Genomic DNA, 22,219 nt, shown 5'->3' on the forward strand with positions numbered 1-22,219 from the left:
GCACCAAACGTGGAGGCTTGCTAATCTTGCCAGATAACATGGACCCAGAGGGCAAACCTTTCTGGTTTATAAACACAGGCAAAGCCCTATTGTTCTCCCCATCTCCTCAGCTAAATAAAACAAGTTCCAGCAAGAGCTGGTGCTGGGCATATACTGTGGATGGCACCTGCTGCTGCAGTGTCCAGCTAGACACAAAACCTGCGAGGGCTGCTGTGACAGCCCTGCCAAAACACACACACACAGCTTATTTTACCGGCAGAAAGGATAAGGGTGGAAGAATTGTGGCCACCAAAAGTTATGCTGGGCCCAGCAGTGAAGGGAAGAGGGAAATTTTTGGCCACTTAGCACTCATTTCATTGATGTTGGGTGTCCCCAGAACTGCTTTGGTGGGAGTCTAATTCCCCTGGGATTTATTCAGGGTCTCAGATGCTTCAAAGAAGTTAGGATTTTCAGACTGTTTCAAATTCTTCACAATTCCAGCCAAAAAGTTCTCCATCATAGGGTGTGGTGGGAAAATCCTACTAATCTGGTAAATATTCATAATTACAGAAAATACCTTATTTTGTTTTTAACAATTACCCTTTTTACATCATTATTTTTTGATGTTACTGCTTGAGTGCCTTCCTGATTTACAGATATATCCCTGAGGAGCCACCATCTTCCTCAGCTCATTTCCTAATGGGAAAAAAAAAAAATTCACTGAGCTCTGCTCTCCAAGAAGGCAACACAGCAAATGAGTGGAAGAGAAACCTCACCTGGATGAGCAGCACCAGCAGCTCCCACAGCTGCTCCTGAGGTCTCTCAAGGGGCTTGTCCTGGTGTAGGCAGAGGGCTGCTGTGAAAGCATCCTTGGTGCATATCAGGAGGTGGAAGAAGCCAGCAAGTTCAATGGGAGATGATTTCCCTTGTTTCTGCTGCTGGTGGGAAGCTCATCCATGCTGCCCCCAGTAAGCCTGGGTTGGCTCACTCAGATGCTTGGTGACCCCTCTAGGAGTGGGTACAGGGCTGCCAGTACCCAGCCATGACACACATCTGCCTCAAGGCTCCCCAAAGCCCCTCCAGAGGCAGAAATGTAAAAATAGCCCTTAATCCAATTTATTACAGCAGGATCCAGCCCTCACATAAGGGCTGCATTGATATTTACATTACTGGGATGATGGGGCTGACTCGAGTTCCCAAACGTGTCGCTGGGTTTTCATCCCATGCTCACACCAGTACGGGCTCGGTGTCCAGGCTGCCTGCTGGCATGTCACTGCTGTGCCACTCTGGCTTCCCTCCTTTCCAGCATCCCCCACAGGGGGCACATGTGCATTTATGACACTCCCACCCTGTTCCCAGCTCACTGAGACATGATAGAAGACACGGCCTTAATTTTGAGAGAAGCGAATGTGCCCGACAGAGCCCTGCATGGGACTGGTGTTTAAGGGATGGGGCAATTAGAGGTGATTCATTAGACCTTGTGCCCTGAGATTCGGGGGTTTCATGTGTATTGGGGTTTTTAGTGGTGCCAGACACCGAGCTGCAAATTTCATCGGGTTGAAATGACTGCTGCTGGTTTTCCCTGGGACTGGGTTTCATTGTCCTTCCATCTCCAGTGGGCACCTGATCACACACCCAGAAACACACTGACACCTTCAAGGGGCAGGAGTGAATCCAGAGAATGAAGCTGGTGAAGGGTCTAGAGGGTAAATCCCATGAGGAGTGACTGACTGAGGGAGCTGGGGGTGTTTAGCCTGGAGAAGAGGAAGCTCAGGGGTGATCTTATCACTCTCTAATACTCCCTGAAAGGAGGTTGTGGCCAGGTGTGGGTTGGTCTCTTCTCCCAGGCAACCAGTAACAGGAGTAGAGGACACAGCCAGGGGAGGTTCATCTTGGACAGTGGGAAGAATTTCTTCATGGAAGGGGCTGTCAGGCACTGGAATGGGCTGGCCAGGGAAGTGGTGGAGTCACCATCCAGTTGTGTCCAAGAAACAACTGGATGTGGCACTCAGTGCCGTGGCCAAGCTGATGTGGTGGTGTTTGGTCAAAGGTTGGATGGGTGATCTCAGAGGCCTTTACCAACCTAACTGATTCTGTGATTCTGCCTACACCCCATCCAAAGAGTACATTTTATGCAACTGTTGCATTTATACAGGAAGATTATGTAAAGGTTAAAATCCACCTCACCCTAGTCATGTAACCAGTTATTTTGGGGGAAATGACGCTATTTCAATGAGTGTTCCAAAAAAGGTTTCACCTGAAATACCCTTGAAATGTGCTGTACAAGTCATTAAAGCCCTCACCATGCCCACTGTCTTTCTCTTTGCTTTTATCCACTTTAATTGGTCTCTTGCCCCATTTATTCCTCTGCCTGCTTCCAAGTTCTCTGTTTCCTTCCCACTGCTTTATTCTTCCAAACTAATACAAGAGCTGTGTGTGACCCTGTGACCTGCTGAAATTGGTGCCAAAACCTCCATGGCTGAGCTGATCACCACACCAGCTCTAAAAATGAATCACACCCTCGCATTTGCACTGAATGTCCTTGTTCCCCTTCACGCCCCGAGTGATTCCTTCAAAATTTTGTCACTGGGGGTAATTAAAAACAGTTCATATCCTTCTAGGATTACAGGTTGAAAATCTGAGTGCCAGGGAATCAAGGCGTTTGCTGTTTTTGGAGGAAACTAACTCCCACAAGAAACATATAACTTAATTTTGCTGTCAGATGTTCCCACAGACTCCTCTTGAAAGTCAACCGAAGCTGTATATATGTGCCTGAAGTCAGCTTTAAAAAAGAAATTACATTTATATTTAGATTGTCACCTTCCAGTCATTCAAAATGGTTCATGTGGGAAGTTTATAATGCTATGATCAAACCCTTTATTTTGGAATTTATTGATGTTTGAGTGTCACAGATATTCTGCATGAAAACTTCTGATTGCCTTTAACACACACATCATGTTGACACCAAGGGAGATGGTCCTGAATGATCCAGCCCTGGAGCAGTGGCAAACAACTGGGGACACCTTCCCTTTGGGCATATTGGCAGAATTAGGAGAAGGAGCCCCCTGCCCTCACCCCAACAGCTGCAGGTGGATGCCTGTTGGGAAAAGTTTTCTGTCCATATGTCCATCACCACCTAAATGTCAATCAGTTGGCAAAATACTGCATGTTTGGCTCACTTGGCCAAGGAATCTATTCTGACCTTCTCACGCTCCTGCTGAACCAGAGAAAGGAGTAACAAAACCCTTGGTGGGGAGGATCCAGTGCAGCCATAACTGGTGTGCCTGGGTTTGCTGTGCTAAGAGAAGCCATCTGATGGCACCTCTCTGCTTTCAGAACGGCTTGGTCTCCTGCCATGCATTACACCAAGGGCAGGCCTGTGCACTGGAGGCACGTGGATACTGACAGACGAGTTCTGTGCTGTTCCTCAGATCTTCTGTCCCCCAAAAGAGATAAATCCTCCATCCTCGCTGAGCTGTGGACCAGTGGCCATCCTTACCCCTTCCTGGGGAATTTATATGGGACAAGTGACCCCAAGTCTTTGCTCTTTTAGTTGGAAATGTGGGAACTTGAGAGTGTCTTTCAAATAAAGGATTTCTGCTAACCTGTGATATTCAGTGATTCAGCCTGACATACTACTGCAGCTTAACGACATGGAAAAACAAAAGATGAAATCAAAGGAGGGACCAAACCAGAAGGACTCCTCTGGGATAAGATGAAGGGGTACCTTTGCTTTATCCATGTGCTTCAGGCTCTCTCTCCCCAGCTCACTCCTGTCTGGTCAGAAAGAGTCAGAATTCTCCTCCTGCACTCCTGGCCAGAGCTGCACCAGCCCAAGTCTCATTACATCAATTGCATTTGCAATGCAAAATCAAACCAATTCATCTGAATTGTGCAGGGAGAGAAACACTCATCCCTGAAATCTCTGAAAATTGGGTAAAAACCATCAGCAATGGGAAAGGAGAAAGCCAATATGGACAAGATTATTCATACCCATATAATCATGTTGATTTGTACCAATATTTATTTTTATCTCTCGTCTTCAAAATGTAGGTATAATTAAGCAACCTCTCATGAGAATCATCTGTGCTAGTACTGAAGAAGTGAAATATTCCCATGCAGATCTAATAGTTGATGGTAAATGTTAGCATATCTTAAGATCTGCGAGATCATTAAAGCAGAAATTACCTCATATTAAAAATGGCTATAGGCAGTTACAGGCTGTATCCACAGACCTTTTGAGAAAAAAAATGAACCATCAAGGATAATTTTTTAGTCATTGTTTCCATCTGAAGTGCAATTACCTTTTTTCTAGCCCCTCAGAGCATTTTCAATAATGAGAAGCCTGTGGATGAATCAGATACTCCATCTTGGCTCCCTTCTGTCGCTGGTGATTTCCAAGCATCTCGTGACCAGCTGTAAGCTTCTCCACAAGCCTCTGAATGAGACATTTTTGGCATCCTCATTTCATATACATTATTTAATTGTCTCGTGAGTCTTTTCCAACCTGAATGATTCTGTGAGTCTGTATATAAAAAGACACCAGAGAGTTAAGGACTTGTCCACCACAACATGGGAGAACTGTGCAGGAATTAATAGCAAATCCTTGAGCCCCAGACCAATGTTATAGGCAGCACATTTTTCTCCTGAAGATGATCAGAGTCCTGACCCTAGAAATCTTGAGCACTCCAACAGAAACACAGAGCATTCAGCAGTTTCTGGATTTTTCACCAGACCAGTTCCCTTGGGCACACAAAGTTGGTAAAAGTGAACGCCAGGCCAGTGAGATTATTATTATAAAAGGCAATTGAAAGAGCTGAAAGCAGATGTTTGCCTCTTAAAAAGCTGGTGGGGACAAATCCTCCCATCGTGCAGGTATCAGAATTAGGAAGCAGGAATCGGAAAGCAGCTCAGCTCAGTGGGATTGTAACAAAACATTTATCAAAGCAGTCTAAAAAAAGCATAGCTCTAGGTTTTGAAACTGCCAGTGAAAAGACAGCTGCATCTCTCAGCAATTTTTAAAACTGTCCTAAAAATTACTTTATTTTTGCTTTGTACCTAGGCACTGAAAAGTCAACGAGCTAACTTTTTACAAGTTTTTTTATGGTATCACATCCCAGCCTAAATGCATTTTGATCTACACTGCAATGCTGTAAAAAAATTGCATCAAAAGTGCACGTGAAAACTATTTGTGAGGGATTTTTCACTCTTTTTGATTAGTTTCCAACAAAGAGCAGAGACTACAGAGAAACCTGGAGCCACAGAGAGGCTCTGCTGGAAAGTCCCCAGAAATATCACAGCACTTTCTCGCTAGAGCACGTAATTTTATTTTCCAAAGCAAATGGAAACATAACCAGCGCAAAATCCTGCCTCGTGTCACAGGTGCTCTTGCTTGCCTTTCCACAGAGGTGGGGAAGGTGGGTGCAGCCAGCACATACCATCAGAGAAGGCTCATACACCCTCTGAGCACCTCCACAGCAGAAAATACAACTTAACCCAGGCAGAGGCAGCAGCCAGTGCAGGCAGGGATAACTCCCTGTGCACTGCCCTGCTCGGGGTGCCCAAAGCCCTAAAGCCAAATGTGGGGAGACCTGGGTGGCTTTGGGGGAATCTGGGCTGCATTTGGGGGCTGTCCAGCATCCATCTCAGCAGAACCTTCTCCCAGGGTTATTCCTGCACAACTGAGAGGGATGGGGACACTGTGGGGGGCTCAGCACATCAGCTGGGGTGTTTTAGCCATTTCTCACCTTCCTGCCTCTCACTTTGGTCAGAGCTGCAGGACACCTCAGGATCAAGCTCTGAGCAGGGCGCCACTGTAGGGCCCAGGTCTCCCTGGCAAGGTGGCTCTTGGGCACCTGCATCAGCTGCAGTGCCCCAGGGCCCCAGGCAGACACAGTGACACTCAGCTCCCTTGTCAGCCTGGGGCAGTATCCAGAGCACAGCCAGCATCCATCCCATTTGCAAGCAGAAATGGTTTGGCACCGGTGCCCAAAGAAGTGCTCCTGGATGCCCTTCAAGCAGATAAATACATAACAACTCCAGCAGAGGAGATTCAAAAGCCAGTTTTTTAAGGATATAATTTTATTAAAGGGTTTTAAAGAAATTGTCTTTGCCCAACAGAAGGAGAAGAAGGCTGGTGGGTTTGGCAGGAGCCTGGCGTTCAGGGTGACGCTGCTGCTCACAGGAGGTCTTTCAGAGAACAAGAGAATTACAGAATCATTAAGGTTGGGAAAGACCTGTAAGATCACTGAGTCCAATCATTAACCCAGCACTGCCAAGCCCACAACTAAACCACGTCTCTGAGTGCCACACCTATATCACTTTTAAATACTTCCAGGGATGGTGACTCCGCCACTTCCCTGGGAAGCCTGTTCCAACAGCTGACAATCTTTTCCATGAAAAAACATTTCCTAATATCCAATCTAACCATTTCCTCTCATCCTGCTTATCTGGCACATTTCCTCTCTGCCCATCAGCTCTTTGGCTCTGCAGCGGCACCATTCCCTCATCTCCCACATTTCTGAGGAAAATGTGGTGCTGACATGGAGGATCTGCACAACCTGCCAGGGGAGAAACAAGCCTCATGAAGAAAATCATTCCAAGACACTGCTGGTACCCACAGACGCCCAGGGCTGAGGGGAAGGATTCTCAGGGCAAGAGACGATTTTGATGCGTTCAAGTCAGTGCCAGCAGCACCCCATACAGTCAGGAGGGGATGTACTCACTGCATCATTCAGCACTGTCAGTCATCTTTGCTCTAAAATATTTTAAAACTCCAGAAACTGCAGCTGGGTGTTATTAGCATCAGTCCTACAGCCTCCAGTATTTTCCTAGTACCCCATTAGTGTTTAATACACCATGCTGGCAGCTCTGGGAGTCTGGGAGCATCATCTTCCAGAGAGCTTGTTCCTGCCTGGATCAGTGCTTTCTTGTGCAGGCGGGAAATTTGTTGTGGATGGTATTAAAGCACCTGCAAGGTGAATGTTGAGACCATGAGGAGAGCTCTGAGTAGGCAGTATTTGCCTTCTGACTGGTGTGATGTTCAGTTCAAACTGCAAAGGTTTCCTCTGCTCTAATTAAATGCCACAGCCTGTGGAGGCAATCCAGGGAGAGAGAAATGACAGGTCCCCACATGGATTTTCCTCCCCAGCTGCTGAACAAATTTAGTCATTCAAATCCCAGTATATTATCAATGGACATGTCTATCTGGACAGGCTATAGAGTTGCAAGCCACTAAAAATATGGGTTAGAATAAATTATGTTCTCCCCAGAGTGGGGCTGAGTAGGGAGGTGAGGGTGACACCCAAGTGGTTTTACTTAGGGTCCTGCTTCAGGGGGAAACAAAGAGCCTGTCTCCTTCCAGGACATCAGTGAGGATGTCTGTCCATGTGCTTTTCTACTCTGAACTGGATAAAGACCAACATCCTTTCTATGCAGTTTTTGCAGCAATCATTTCTGGCCACTCAGTCCGTTTTAAGACAGGAACTGCTGACTTTCAGGGTACATTGAAGCTGAGAACTTCTTTCTCTTAGGCTGGTTTCTAGCTGGTCTCTCTGAAACTGCTACAAGCAGAGCCCAGCCAGGGTTTTTGCACAGCTCACACTCTGACATGGAGACTCACATCCTACTCATCACGGCTTGTCCACTCTCATGGATGTTTTTAACATGACCTGACAGAGGGTGCAGAACAGTGGGAAAAAGCATTTCTAGAAAGGTGAATTTTCAGCAGGCACAAGACAACCTGATGGCATCAAGCTTTCTGCCATCCATGTCCTGGAGCTGCTCTGCCTGCACACATTCAGGAGCATCAACCTTTGCAGCCACTTTCCTCCTCAGCTGGAATTGAGAGACTTTGCTGGTGTACACATTTTTTTTTTAGAAGAAATAGGACTATTTTCTGAGTGCAAACAGCTTTTGTTGGTTTGTTTGTCTGTGTGGCTTTTTTAGAGCAGCATGTGAAGGGCACCCAAAAATTGCAGCCTCTCCCACCTGCTCCTCACTTCAGCCCTCAGGTTCATGACCCTGCTCAGTTTCAAATGGCTCAGGGCTTGTTTTCACTACCCAAGGAAGTGAGAATTGAAACATCACACACAAGGATTCATGGTGACCTTGTCCTGCTCTATTCAAATTGGTACAAATTTTGTCACTAAAATAACAGCAAAATCAAGCAGCCTGTGGTACATGAAGTGAAAACCCTGCTGTTCTCCCTTTGTTCCACTTCAGTTTAAGCACATGCTCCTCATGGATGGGCTCCTCCTCTGCTCCCTGTTTGTCTACCCAATTCCACAGCACTAAAACCAGAGGAATTTACATTGAACATTTGCACTGTGCTGGCTACAGTGCAAAGCAGGACTGTGTTTGAGGATACACTAAACTGCAGCAGAGGCGAGCACCCTTCCTTCAGCAGCCAAAGGGGTCCTACACCATCCTAAAGCTGTACAAGGCACTTGACCACTACAGCCATGGGAAGATTTTCCAAAACCCTCCTGACTGATGGTTATGGAGATTTCTTTGAGCTCTCTGTGAAATTCCTAATTGGCTGCCTACTCTCTATAGACCAGATGCATTACAATCTATTTTCTAGATTAAATTTCCCCCATTTGGATAAAGATCCTACTTGGGCAGGCCTCATAAAGGGACTGGCCCAAAGCAGGCCCAGCAGCTCAGATTTCATACCAGGCATCCCTCCTGCCCTACTGTGTCCTCCTGGAAGGGCCAAAGAGCAAGTTTTCAGGCATTATCTGCAAATGTTAGATTACTACACTGGTTACCATATTCCCCAAAAAAACTCCTTCTTCACATTAAACCCCTTCAAGCAGCCTGACGCCTTGCATGATATCCTTTGATAAGGGTAATAAGAAAAGAAAAATCCTAAATGCATGCCTCAGGATGCGTGGGAAGTGCAGCAAAGCCTTGGATGGTTTGATTTCCTCTCATGTGCACAGGATAAATAAGCATCTAGTCACTGATGGAGATCAGCTCTCATTCTCAAAAAAACCAGTAAAACAGAACTTTGTAATACTAATGGGTAAGATACTCATCAGGTTTCAAAGTTTTCCAGTAAGAAAATTACACTTTTATCTACAAACTACACTCCAGAGAGGAATTAAACCATTGAGAGCTACAGAGAGTGCAACAGCATTAGCGAGGATTCATGGGCCAAATCAACAGCCAGTCTAATCTCAGGGTAAAAAAAAACCACATTTACTTTATGCAGCTCCTCTGATTCACACTGAATGAGCACATCTCTTACAAGAGAGATTACAGAGTTAATCCTGTGTCTCTCTACAGCAGAAAGATAAACAGCACTGCAGTTTTCTCATAACCAGTGTTGTATCATACTACATCATCCTTGAAACCCAGCCACAGCAGCACAGAAAGAGGGGCTTCGGCAAGGTTTCCCCTTCAGAAACTGATTTCCTTCCCAGAGCCAAAAAAAATTTAAAAATAAAATAAAATAGAATAAAATAGAATAAAATAAAATAAAATAAAATAAAATAAAATAAAATAAAATAAAATAAAATAAAATAAAAATAAAATAAAATAAAATAAAATAAAATAAGAAGAAAAGGAGCTACTAAAACACTGCTGAAGGGGAAATGGTGACTCAGGTCTGCTAGAGCCAGGTTAGCTCTGCTCCAGGGCTGTGTCACTGTGCACTGTAAGGGCAGGTCCAAGCTGGGGTCCCACAGGAGTTTCACCCTCAGAACATCAAATATTTTAAGCAAGCCACCCAGCCATTCAAGTGTTTCATAGTGCTGGTGGTCTCCACTGCCTGCTTAGTAAGTGCTGCTCATTTTCTGGGGCAACCCCAAACAGGTGGGATTTTTGTCTCAGGTGACTTTCTTTAAGTTAAAGACAATAACTAGAGCAAACCAGCAGTGGCCAGATGGGTGCTGAAGTAGCACTTTCCAGGGTACCTCCAGAGAAAGGCCAGCCTGGGCTGGGGGCCAGGGCTCCTGCAGCAACCAAGGTGCCCCCAAACTGGACCAAAGGAGACTCTGCACTATCAGAGTTACCCCAGGTGGCTGCTCCCAGCTGGTGCAGTCACTCTTGTCATCTCAGGTTTCTGTGCCAGCATGGAGAAGTGCAGCTTTCAAACCCTGGGGGCTACTTGAGTTTCTCTGGGGATGTACATCCACGGAGAGGGGGAGCCTCTCACAGAGCTCTGTGCACCCCCTGATTTCCTGCCCCTACATCACCAGCCCTGGGCTCTATAACACCCATCCTTTTATACAGCAGGCACAAAGTAAGCAAGCTTCTTTGTTTTACCTTTTAATGTCATTGACTGCCACCAAGGTGTGAGAGGATTGCTACAGCGCATCCCAGTGCCCCTGAATTGAATGATAAATGCCAGAAGGGAGATATGAAAGATGACTTCCTGCAAGGAGAAAGGGAGCATGAGCTTGAAAAATCTATTACTGCCCAAGGTGAAAAGAGCCAGTAGGTACAGAAACCAAAACTCCTACGCTGCCCTCCCAGGTCATGGCAAAAAAAGACTGCAAGCCAGAGCATCAGCACTAAAATGAACATCAGAATCATCTTCCTGGTAATTTGGGTGTTGAACATTGATATGAAGCTTGGTTTTTATTTTTACCTTCTTCTTTAGCACATGAAAGCTAATAAGGAAACTATTTGCCATTATGTTGAGGCTCTGAAAACCAAGAAAGGGACAGTCAGGTCAGTAACAATCTCCAGCAGAAAGACACGAGAAAGAATTACTGCAAATATCCAGGCAGAAGGGAATTGATTCTGAACGACATTTCCCCAATCACCTAAAACCCGCAAGGCTTGCACCATGGTAACACACGCTGTCTTTTCTTGCAAGGCTTGGGACCACATTCTGACAGCTACATTTCTGATCCTCTGTGGAGTGTTTTTTGTCGAGCCACAGGCCCTGGGGAGGAGATGCAGCACATGGCACAGTTTGCTGGCTCTGTCTATCTCCCTGCAGTGCCACTCTGGCTGCACCTGCACAGGGAGAGCAGGTCCCCAGGCAGCTCTGGATGGGGTCAGGTGCATGCAGAGAGGTTTAAAAGCTTGGACTGCCCGCTGTCAGAGGCATCTGGGAACAGCCACACAAGGGAAGCCAGCTGGCATGCTGAAAAAAGCAACAATCTTTGGTCTGAAGTCCAGAATGGTGAACGCTTTCCTGAAGTTTTGTGTGCAAAAAGAAAGGGGCAGCACAGAAGATATTTCAAAAGCTCAGTGTGAAAAAATTCATGTTGCTCAGGGTATAAAGCAGCATCATCAGGTGGGCACAGACACACTTGAGGAGAGCTGCCCCACTTCCTGCCTCCCCCACAGCACGGTCCAGCAGCAGGTTGGAGATGGGACCAGACTGCCAGTGATGTGCAGCAGCCCTCCCTGTGCACATCTGGCGTCTGCCAGAGTCCACAGCAACTCACAAGGGAACAGTTGCCTAATTTTTAGAGAAAGAAAGAACATATTGAAGCCAACCCCTGTGTGAGCACATTGCCCTGACAAGCAATGACTTTCCAGTGCGTGGCAGGACGGGGTGGATCAGCAGGGGAAATGTTCTCTTAAGCACAGGCTATTTATTCTCAGCTTTTCCCTCGGCTTTCATTGTTTAGCACAGCTCTCTTCAGCTTTCCAACTGTCCCCACGAAGACAGAACGATTACTACGTCCTTAAGGAAACTGCCACAGAAATCCAGCAGCTCAAACCAGGTGCCAAGGCACCTTTTGCCCACCAAGGGAAAAAACCAAACACATTTTCTCACCTCTAGGAAAGCACTACTCACTGCAGCTGGAGGAGCAAACACGACCGGTCATCTGCTTTACACGATTGTTACCCTCAGCCACAGGCACTGCTGCTGGCTCAGGTGACACCGAGCCTGGAGGGTAATTCCAAGCTGCCACTAAAAATGATCAGAAATTGCCACTTCCCTCTTTAACAGCAGAGGTTCATCCCTAGCAATTTGACTGTCAAAGCAGCACGTGCAGGGATGTATCCACCCCTGTCCCACTCTGTGCAAATAAAAAGACACACATGCATAAAAGAAGTGCTGCAAGGTGCTCCTCTGGGTACTGGAACAGTACAGGAACAGAGAGAGGAAAGGCAACAGTCTGGGAAAGGCAGCTGCAGGGCTGGGAGAGGAACAGGAATATCTGAGAGACAACTGCTAACAAGGCTTTTCCAGCAAACAGCATCAAGAGCCAAGTTATACCTGCAAGGGTTGCAGCCATCTCAGGAAGATGACAGCATCTCTCCCCTGTATTTTAAGGCTTCAGGCTCCTGAGGCTGCTTCTTATCCTTCTTCCCAGGTCAGCAAGAAGCAAAGAATTCAATGCATGACCTCACACTACTTCAGATGCAGAGCAGCAACTGCTCTTCGGTGATTTTTCAAATAAATCTGCACCGCTGTAGAATAGCAAGACCAATTGTCTCTCTGCTTTGTAACCAGAGAAATTGCTCAGCCTGTGTAGTGGCTGGGTGTTCAAAAACGCATTAAATTAATGCCATGAAAACCAGTTTGAACCATCATCGTAATCTCACACCAAACCGGATGAAATTGCTCACACAATCCCAGACCTCAGCAATGAGCTCTCCCCAGGCTTCCCTGTATCTGGAAAAGTTAGACCACGAGCACTCCAGTCACTTCCAGGGTAGTTCTCAGCCCAGAACGTGCACTGAGAGCCAATGCAAATTGTTGTGCCCTGCAAAGCCAGGCCACAGTTGTCACCAGCAGGGATCTGAAGCTCTCCAAGGATTGAGGGTCTCCTCAAAGCAGTGTCAGTGCAGTGGGCAAGAACTCACCTCAGTCCCATTCCTGCCATTTCTGATTCCATTTTCAGCTCCAGCAGAGGAAAGAGACACAGAGCCACTTGGTGACTGCATTATTTGAGGTGAACAGGCTCCAGCTGCAAGCTGGAACATGCAGAAACTAGTCCACATCTGGCAGGCAGCATTCCCTGGATTTGTGAGCTTGATCCCTGGAGTCACCCAACCCTAAATGGAGCCTTCGACCACAACCCAAGAGATAAACCCACTCTCCCATCAGGCTGGCTACCAGGTGCTCCTGATCACTAAAAGGGCAGTGAAATCATCAAAGGAAAATTAATTCCTTCAGTGTTTGCTTATGTCCCCTCTTTTGTTTTACCCCATCTAATGCAGTTTTCTTCATAAAGAGCCTTCTAGATGAACAGTAACAGCAGACACCAAAAAGAAAGCATTCAGTGCCAAGCTTTCTGAGGTGAGTGACCAAAGAAAACCTTACATCTTTATTCAAGGCTAACAGTACATGGCCTCACCCCTCCTCAACAGCCTTGTTAGTTCCTTTTGAAACTTTGATAATCTTTGAATCCCTGGCACAGCTCTGTAATAAGCAGACAAGTTGTGGAATTGCTCCTGCCCCATAGGTACATTTCTAAACAAAAAGTTAAATTTGAACTAGCAAAAATAGCCACCCCGCCTGCTCACATGAAATCACACTACCTGTAACCCACTTTGCAAGCAGCACTGACATATGGAGACTTAACCTTGCCTGGTCTTCTCTTGCCTATATCCAGCAGCAGAGGGAGGGGGAAGTGTAGTGTAAAAGAGAAAAACAGTTCAAAAGATTAGTTTTAAAATCTTGTTAACTTGCACCCTTCTTCCTAGTGTTGAAGTGCATAAGAAAAACTGAATCTTCTTTGCTGCAGATACACAAGACCCTTTCTGAAGCACACAGAAGGTGCTGCCCAAAGCTGATCCATCACTCCTGGGTAACACACAAGCACCTTTAACCCTCAGACAGGCAAATCTGGCCACAGAGAACACCTCTATCAGCCTCCACCTGCAATACAAAAATAAAAGCAGCCTGTCCTCAGCACACCACAGACACACACGACTGACATACTGCATCCAGGAAGGAAAGAGTAGACACAAAGAACATAAAGGGCATTGAGGGAAGCAGAGAAGTGGCCCCTCTTGCTGGTGGCAGCCCAGTGAGGAACTCCTCGGCTAAACAGACACCTAAAGTGCATGCAGGGTCAAATGGAAAATAGAGAAATTCCTGGAACAGATGATCTCTGATGGTCTTATGCCTGTTCTCTTGGTTACATGGACATGACATTGAGCCAGCAGCATCTTTGCTCGGACCACAGGGATCTCAGCACACACAGGAAGAGGCTGTCAGTACCTGCCATTCCAGTCCCTCACAGGAACTGCAACACTTAAAGCAGTTTGATCCAACATTTTTGGATACTTTGGTGGTTAAAACAATCAAAATTGCAAAAACATACACTGTTACTTTACAACAGATTCTTTTAATTAACACGCTTTTCCAGACCATGCATCAACTGTGCTGTTTGCACATGCAAATCTGTTTTTGTCTTTGTAACCAGAATGCATTTTAATTTCAAGGCCAGAAAGGTGTTATGCAGTACCCCAATCTCTAACAAGCCTTTAGTGTTTCTGTTGAGCAGATCTAGCATGTCCTAGTCCTAGTCCTGGTCTATGTACAAGCATTATCCAATGGCAAACTGAACATCACACCTCTTTTGGACTATTTGACCACTACAACACATTAATCCCTGACACAGGGTGATAGCACAGCTTTCATAGCAGCTCTGTTGTCCCCAGCACACACCCACTGATGCAGTCTCTGAACACAGCAAGAGTTTGCCTAACATCTTCAGCATGATTTTATTTCTATCAGCACCTGCGACAAACACCTTTTCCCATTAGTCTTTCAATGCTGACAGTTTTAAATATAGGTAGTATTCTTCAGTTACAATTTAAAATCCTAAATTTCAAGGAGAAAATAAAATTGTACCAGCATGCTTTCAAACTGTCTCAATGAGAGAAGAACATCAGATAAAAATCAATGTATTCTTACTTTGTAGACAGCCTTCACTAATTATGTCCAGCTTAAATAACTTCACCCCAGCCTCTGCTTACATTACAAAAGCACAGCTCAGGCAGGAAGAGCAGGCCTGTAGTATATTTGACTCAAGCATTTCCATTCACATTAGCAAACAAAAAAAAATCCCTCATACCCACCCACCTCACCCCCTCCTGAGCCCTGTGCAGGTACACACGCAAAAAAATTCTGACAAACCACAGAGAAACAACTGATAGGAAGAGACCAAAGATTATGGAGTCCAACCCTTAACCCAGCACTGCCGAGGGTGTACTGTCAATTCCTCCAGGGTGGTGATTCTGACACTTCTCCAGGTGGCCTGTTCCATGGTTTGACAACCCTTTTGGTGAAGAAATTTTTCCCAATTACCCAATCTAAAACTCCACTGGTGCAATTAGAGGCTGTTTCTTCTTGTCCTATCACTTGTTATTTGGGAGAAGAGGCTGCCCCTTTCCTGGCTACACCTCCTTCCAGGGAGTTGTAGAGTGATACCTGAGCCTCCTTTGGTCCAGGCTGAGCCCCCCAGCTCCCCCAGCTGCTCCCCATCAGGCTTGTGCTCCAGACCTTTCCCCAGCTCCACTGCCCTTCTCTGGAGTCTCTCCAGCCCCTCAGTGTTTCCTGTGGTGAGGGGCCCAGAGCTGGACACAGCACCCGAGGTGTGGCCTCACCACCGCCCAGTACAGGGGGACAGTCACTGCCCCAGTCCTGCTGGCCACACTCCTGCTCATACAGGCCACGTGCCATTGGCCTTCTTGGCCAGCTGGGCACACATAGATGGATTTTTTCTAATGGAGCACTAACACAGCATTAGTAAATCTTCAGTGAATTAATGTAATTTCATCAGAATGGTCTAGGACAAAGATTTTGTGTACGCATTGCTGCTTTCCAAGGCTCTGGCAGTTGTTTGACACCTCCACTGTTAGACTTTCTAGCACAATTCTGGTAAAGTATTACACATTTTGTTTGTGCAGTCAACAACTCTCAATATGAAAAACCATTTTATTGCAAACTTCTAAAAGGACAAAATGATCCCAACTAAAGCAGGAATCTGGCACATAATGTGCTCAGAATTTTTTAAAAAATAATTACAATCCAAGAAAAAATGCCTACATAAATCAGTACAAGTATCATAAAGTATAAAAGCTACAAGACAAGAAAATTATAGTTCTTTCAATACAAAACATGCTTCAAGAGCTGTATCCTGTTCTTGCACATTTCATGATGTAACTTTCGTTCGGGAAATTATTTCATTCACGAAACTGTTCTTCTTTGCCAGCACATCATTTCTCAGCTGTTTCAACTTGACTTTGATGTCTTCCTCTGACATATCTGTCAGGGGCAATGCTTTCACTTGACAAAGAAAATCCTGAATTATCTTTTCACCTTCCTGAAATGGAGAGAAGAGAAGGAAAAAACCCAGAAAAGGTGTTTAGATTGCAAGCAGGAATTTTCCTAATTCCCTACAAAGTATTGCTCATCAGCAGAAACTCAGTGCAGGCAAAATTCATGGTTATGTTTCTGCTTTCTATCAAGTGCTGAACACCAGAACAAACCACTTATGCTGGTACCAGAAGTTCTTTTTCAATGCATGAGCAAAAAGCACCAGCTGATCAGCAAAAATAGCGTATTTAACATTGTGATCTTCTGTAAGTGTTCCACATTTAATTCCAGTGTGCAGCCACATGAGGTGAGGACTGCCAGCAATAATAGCACCAGAATGGTCATATTTACCCAAACTAGTTACTTTTAGAAGGGACTGTCAATCAAAAGCAATGTTTCAATATGCCAAAGGGAAGGACAAATTGTAACCAAGCAACTGCAGAGTGGCCGTCACCAAGGAGAACAGATGATAATTAAGCTTTATGCATATGCTTTTACACAAACAGGCAAAGTGGAACTTCTAAACAATCTGACTTGAATAGCAAGAACAAACATTGCAACGAACAGTATTCAGAATCCCTGTATTGGAAACAATTAGTCCAGAATGCAGAAGTTTGTCTAGTCCTCTGCATTGTAGAATTCTACTGAAAAGTTTACTTAGTTTTCCTCTTATCACTTGAGACTGATGCAGTAGTTTTCAGTGCAATAGTTTCCAAAAAGTAATAGCACCCTTTTCCCTCTACACATGATGTTAAGCAAGGCAGACAAATTCTCTGGACGAGACATCTAAAGCTCTGCCATTCTATTGCATAGAGGGTTTATGGAATATTATGTATTACTGAAACACTCAAGAATAAAACATGATACCGTATTTGTCACAAATGTTTGCTATGTCAATTCCATTTACACCAACTGAGGACCACACAGCCAGGTCCAACTAAAAATTCCTTCACCATGATGCCTGACAGAGGAAAGGTAATAGTGGAGCAACTGAGGTTAACTGGAGGGAAAGCCTTCTGGTAGTAGAAAGAACAAACCAGAGATTGTTCATTTAAAGCATCAGATCCACTTACTGAGCCAGGAACAACAAATGCAGTTGACCTCTGAAACTGAAAATAAAGTAACAGGTAACAGCCTCTGTCCAGATGAAAGGCTTTTTAAATGTAGGAAGTGTTTTGGATGTGGACTAACACTTCAAGGCTTCCATACACTGGAGTAGTAGGGAGGTTGCCAGAAGGAGATAAATGTGGTACAAGGCTGTGGAGGTTCAGGCTGACTGCTGGGACACAGAACTAAGCTCTGGAAGCAGGCTTGTAGGCACACAGCAAGGAAGACCCAGACACTGACAACCAATGCAAGCCACAAAGCAGCAGCACGTGGATTTCCCAGGAGGCTGCCACAGATGCCACTGTCAGGACTCGATCCAGGAACAAACAAGATGACACAGGATACTCTGTAAAAGCTTCCTGCAGCCTTTGTTTTCCTTTACACTACCTGCTAACGAAGTTTCTTTAAAGAAACTTTGCTTTATGGCACCTGTTAATCAGACATTCCAGGCACTGACTGCCGTGTTCTTCGATATGATCAGCTTCTGAGATGTGACAGCTCTGATGGGACACAGAAGGGCACAAAGGAGAAGGCTGAGCATTCAGCTTTTCTCTGGTCTGAACAGATGTGATCACACTGGGCTCTAAGAACTCGGCACCAATGAATGCTCAAGTAAGGGGGAGCAAAACCAGGTGTGACCCAACTGCAGAGCCAAGAATATTCTACACAATGGTAACAAAAGCTGTATCTTAAATCTATGTTTTCAGACAAAATTCTTGCCTACATTAACTTGAAATTCATCTAAATCAAACCCACTACCCCTGAACATCTCTTCAGCTCCTAATGAACATCACAGCCAAGCCATTTTGTTATGGAAAAATACATTACAGGCAATTATCCTCGAGATTTGGGGGAATCTGAATCCTTACAGGATTTTGTTTCAGCTATTCAAATTTTAAGAATTATTTCTGATAGCAAACCTCTCTTTCTCTGTATGATTTCTTGGCTGGTGGTTCTCCTTCAGATTCCTTGGACTTGCCAATATTTTGAAACTCCTCCAGCTCCAATGCCTTCTCTCTTGCACTTTCAATCACATGTTTTGGGAAAGCTGCCAACTCTGCTACATGTATTCCAAAACTCTGGTCACAAACACCTGGATGGAGAGAAAAAAACCCAACAGTTAAGAATTCTCAGAATATAATATGGCTACATAGAGTTTATATGGACATGCTTGTACAAGTTCTCTGTGCGTGACATTATTTGGTTCTCCTCAACACTTTCTGATTCACCTTTTCTACTAAAAACGCTAACACAGAATAAAGAACATGCTCTTATTTAATTAAGCTCTATTAGAGCAGTAATTGCAGAGCTCCAGAGTGCTTCAAGGAGAAATGGAAAACTCTTCAGGCAGAGAGAATTTCCCCCTAGTACTTGAATGAAATTGAACAACGATTTTTATTAAAGTGTTTCGGCACAGTCTGCAGAATATAATAATTTACATGTTTTTAATAGGTATCTCTGACATTTACTCTATACCTATATAAATACATATATGTGTATTTATACATAAATATTAAAAATGTTGTTTTCTCAATCATCCCTCTCCTCCTTTGCATCTGTACCACATAATTACACAGTCTCCAGGAGTCATCTTATTAATTAATACAAAATCTTTCAACTGTAACTTCACACTTACTTCAATTAATACAGTGTTTATAACGTGTTTGAGAAAAGTCCTCATAATTACTTGGAATACGTAAATTATACACAGTTATATAAAACAATTTTCACTTCAGTATCAAAAGATAAAATCTATCAGCTCTTATTTGTTTACATTATCATAACTCCATTTGTCTTCCCACAGATATTACTACATCCTTTTAATTCTGGTCTCCAGCAAGGAGTTAAGAATAAATTAATTACACTTGCAAAATGACAGTTCATTTTTTTAAACTAATCATCTATTAAATACTGGGTAACCAAAGAATAGGTGAAGGAAGACTTATCATTTAGACTTTTTCTGTTTAATTAACCCTGTAATCTCTCTGATTTCTTAAAGGAAATTAACACATTTAAGCAGAAATTAGTCTTCTTGATTTTGTATAAAAAAGACACACCTCCCCAGACCTGGAGCTAACTCAGTTCTCAGCTCAGAGAATCCTGAGCAGAGGCCTGAAGAACAGCACTTCATGTGTCTTCTCTTCTGGTGACTTTGTCACTTTTGAACCACAAAGTCATGGTTGAAAACACTGTATAAAAGCTCCATGTCATGCTTTTCACATTTATTTATACATTTCAAATGACATCAAACCTGTTACTTGTTTCAAAACACAGCTGTATCTGAGCTGCCTATACACACATCCTTGATGGAGCAATATAACTCCAATATCATTCCAAAAGGGAAAGAGCACAACACTAAATGCAAAAACTTAGGTGAAAGATGGATATCTGACTGGAGACCAGATATTTAAAGATGAAGATTTCATGGTGTTGTATTTCCTCTGACAGAGGTTTAAGCAAATACATAAAAAATACTGTGTCTCCATGCTCAGTAACACTTCCAAGAAAATGGATGGAACAAAAAGACATTGCATGTACAAGGAAAAGATGTGTATGACTAAAAATGGCAAAATTAATTGAAGGAAAATACAAAACTGGGCTTCTACAGTTTTTATCACGGCCAGAACGGCTGAATTAATACAGATTTTAAAAACAAAAGGAGCGGGTTGAAGAAAGAGAACTCACACAACTGTCTAAGGAATTTTAGGGGGTTTTATTGTACAAACTGCTGTTCCAAAGGATGTAGAAAGTAGGAGGTTTTAATATAGTGTATATTGATTCCCTCCTCAAACAACATGCTCAAAACAAAGCACCTAAAGATGGCTTGTTTGCAGATCCTGTACATCACCATTTCTTGCTGCACCAAACCCCTTGGTTTCCATGTACACTTCCAGCAGTTTATGACTATTTCTCTTCAGGTCCAATGCTACACTAAATCACCTTCTAAGCACCAATTTGAGCAATGCATTCAGAGGTCTATGAAGCTTCACTTTGCAGAAGGAGCTCAACATGTGCTGGAGAAGATAGGAAACAGCAAACTAGGAAAGAACCACAGACACCACCTCTCCACTGGGACCGGCTGGGAACCAGGGCCACCACAATTCAGGGTAATATTCAAGCAAAAACTGGGCATTCCCTGGGAAAGTGCACCCACAGAACCCATTTCTAAGGAATAAAGATCCCAAAAGACAAGGACAAAGAGTTTAAAGGTACAGGGCTGTGGCAGACAGAGCTAATCCACCCAGCTTTGAGCAGACTCTCAGCAAAGCCAGAGGAGAGCAGGACTTCTGCTCCTGTGATTCCCCTTGCTCACAGCAGTCTCCCAGGCTTTACGGGAAAGTACCCAAAACCTGACTCCAAGATTATAGCAGAGGGCAACACAAAATTAGAAGTGGTCATACATGTAATCTAAGGGCAAGAAATGAAGTGATTTCACGGATTTAAAACCAGAAGAAATGAGTAAGAAATAGTCAATTAGTAATGTCATAGCAGTAAAACCAGCAAGGTTATCAGATCCAGGAGAGCCAGACTGTTCTACAGTAACCCTTTGCTACCCATTTGAGTGTTATCTAACTCATTCCTCCGCTGTGGAACTCAGAAGAGAAAAATTAAGAGGTACACAGAGTAAGAAGGAGTATTCTGCCCACATTTTAAATCAAAATCTCAGCCCAAAGGTTGCCAATGCTCTACTGAGAACAATTAAAAATCTCTGTAGAGTTCACAACTAAATTAGAATGCCATAAATGGGCACACCTTGCAAGCCACAGTTACAGCTCTGCTTTATTTAGCAATAAATACAGGCTCTTGCTGAAGGGAGCAAAAACAAATGATGAGGGATATAGAGAAGGAGGAGGAATAGATGAAATTTGTGCCTAATTAAAAATTGTTTAATACTGAAAGAAATAACTGGATCTACTAAAAGATTTTAATTAAATACATCTAACTGATCTTATACTAACAAAACAGGCTACTTGTTGTTTCATTACGATGCCATTTGCAAAAAATTACCCAAATGATTTTTCCTTCATCAAACTACTGTATAAATTAGGCAACATAAGACTAAGTCTTATTACAATGAAATAGACATTAAAAACTGTTAGCACATAAAAGGTGCATTCATTTCTTTTAAAAGAACAATTTAAGAAATAAAAATCTCTTCTATCAGCAGATTAAAATGTCTGTTTTAGGAAAACAGAAAATAACCTTCTGGAACCCTTCTCTCTGTTTTTAAAAAAGAAAAAGGGAGCAACTCAAAAGCATCAACTTGAGTGGCAGAAATTACCTAGAAAGCTTAAGAAACAATCATCAGTATCATGACCTACTGTGCTCAGACATGGACAGAGCTCCTGTCACACACACTATGGACAGATAACAGCATATATATATATAATAAACACCAAGCCTGGAGTATGACACGAATTCTGGGTGAGGGTTTTCTTCCATTAAGATTTTTCTTTTCTCTCTCAGGGCAAAATGAAGTTGAGACACGGCCTTACCTTCCTTGACACGATAAAGCATCGTCAGTGTGTCATCACTAGTCAGAGCAGTGACATGGAGGTTATTTACTGTTGGCACTTGCTCAGCAAGAGCTGTGAGCTCATGGAAGTGTGTAGCAAACATGGCAAACCCACAGATTTTGCTGGCAATGTATTCTGAGATAGCCCATGCTAAGCCAAAGCCATCGTAGGTAGAGGTTCCTCTTCCCAGCTCATCAATGATTATCAGGGAGTTTTCAGTTGCTGTCCTAAAAATGCAAGAACATTTGTTAATTGTTTGGTAGCAGCATGAACTCTGGATACTGGAGTATCACAAGTTATGCCATGGATGCAGAGCACGGAAGAGGCAAAAGACCCTTCTTATTTACAAATACAGTGCAGACACAGCATC

At 43.9% G+C, this 22,219-nt stretch overlaps 1 protein-coding gene across 2 annotated transcripts in view; it reads right to left on the bottom strand.

Annotated features, from left to right (window-relative positions):
• Positions 1–15,802: 15,802 nt before the first annotated feature.
• MSH2 (mutS homolog 2) overlaps positions 15,803–22,219 on the bottom strand; it is a 44,674-nt gene continuing 38,257 nt past the window's right edge. For both annotated transcript variants that reach the window (XM_005523266.3, XM_088053291.1), the window contains 3 exons: positions 21,829–22,076; positions 18,253–18,425; positions 15,803–16,232 (listed from right to left, as the gene is read on the bottom strand). In XM_005523266.3, coding sequence (XP_005523323.1) covers positions 16,062–16,232; positions 18,253–18,425; positions 21,829–22,076 — 592 coding nt within the window. In that variant the 3' untranslated portion in view covers positions 15,803–16,061. The remainder of the gene's footprint in view (positions 16,233–18,252; positions 18,426–21,828; positions 22,077–22,219) is intronic.

Source organism: Pseudopodoces humilis, chromosome 3 (genome assembly GCF_049639895.1).
Source record: "Pseudopodoces humilis isolate 2021_Gansu_Grassland_sample_001 chromosome 3, ASM4963989v1, whole genome shotgun sequence".
Classification (NCBI taxonomy): domain Eukaryota; kingdom Metazoa; phylum Chordata; class Aves; order Passeriformes; family Paridae; genus Pseudopodoces; species Pseudopodoces humilis.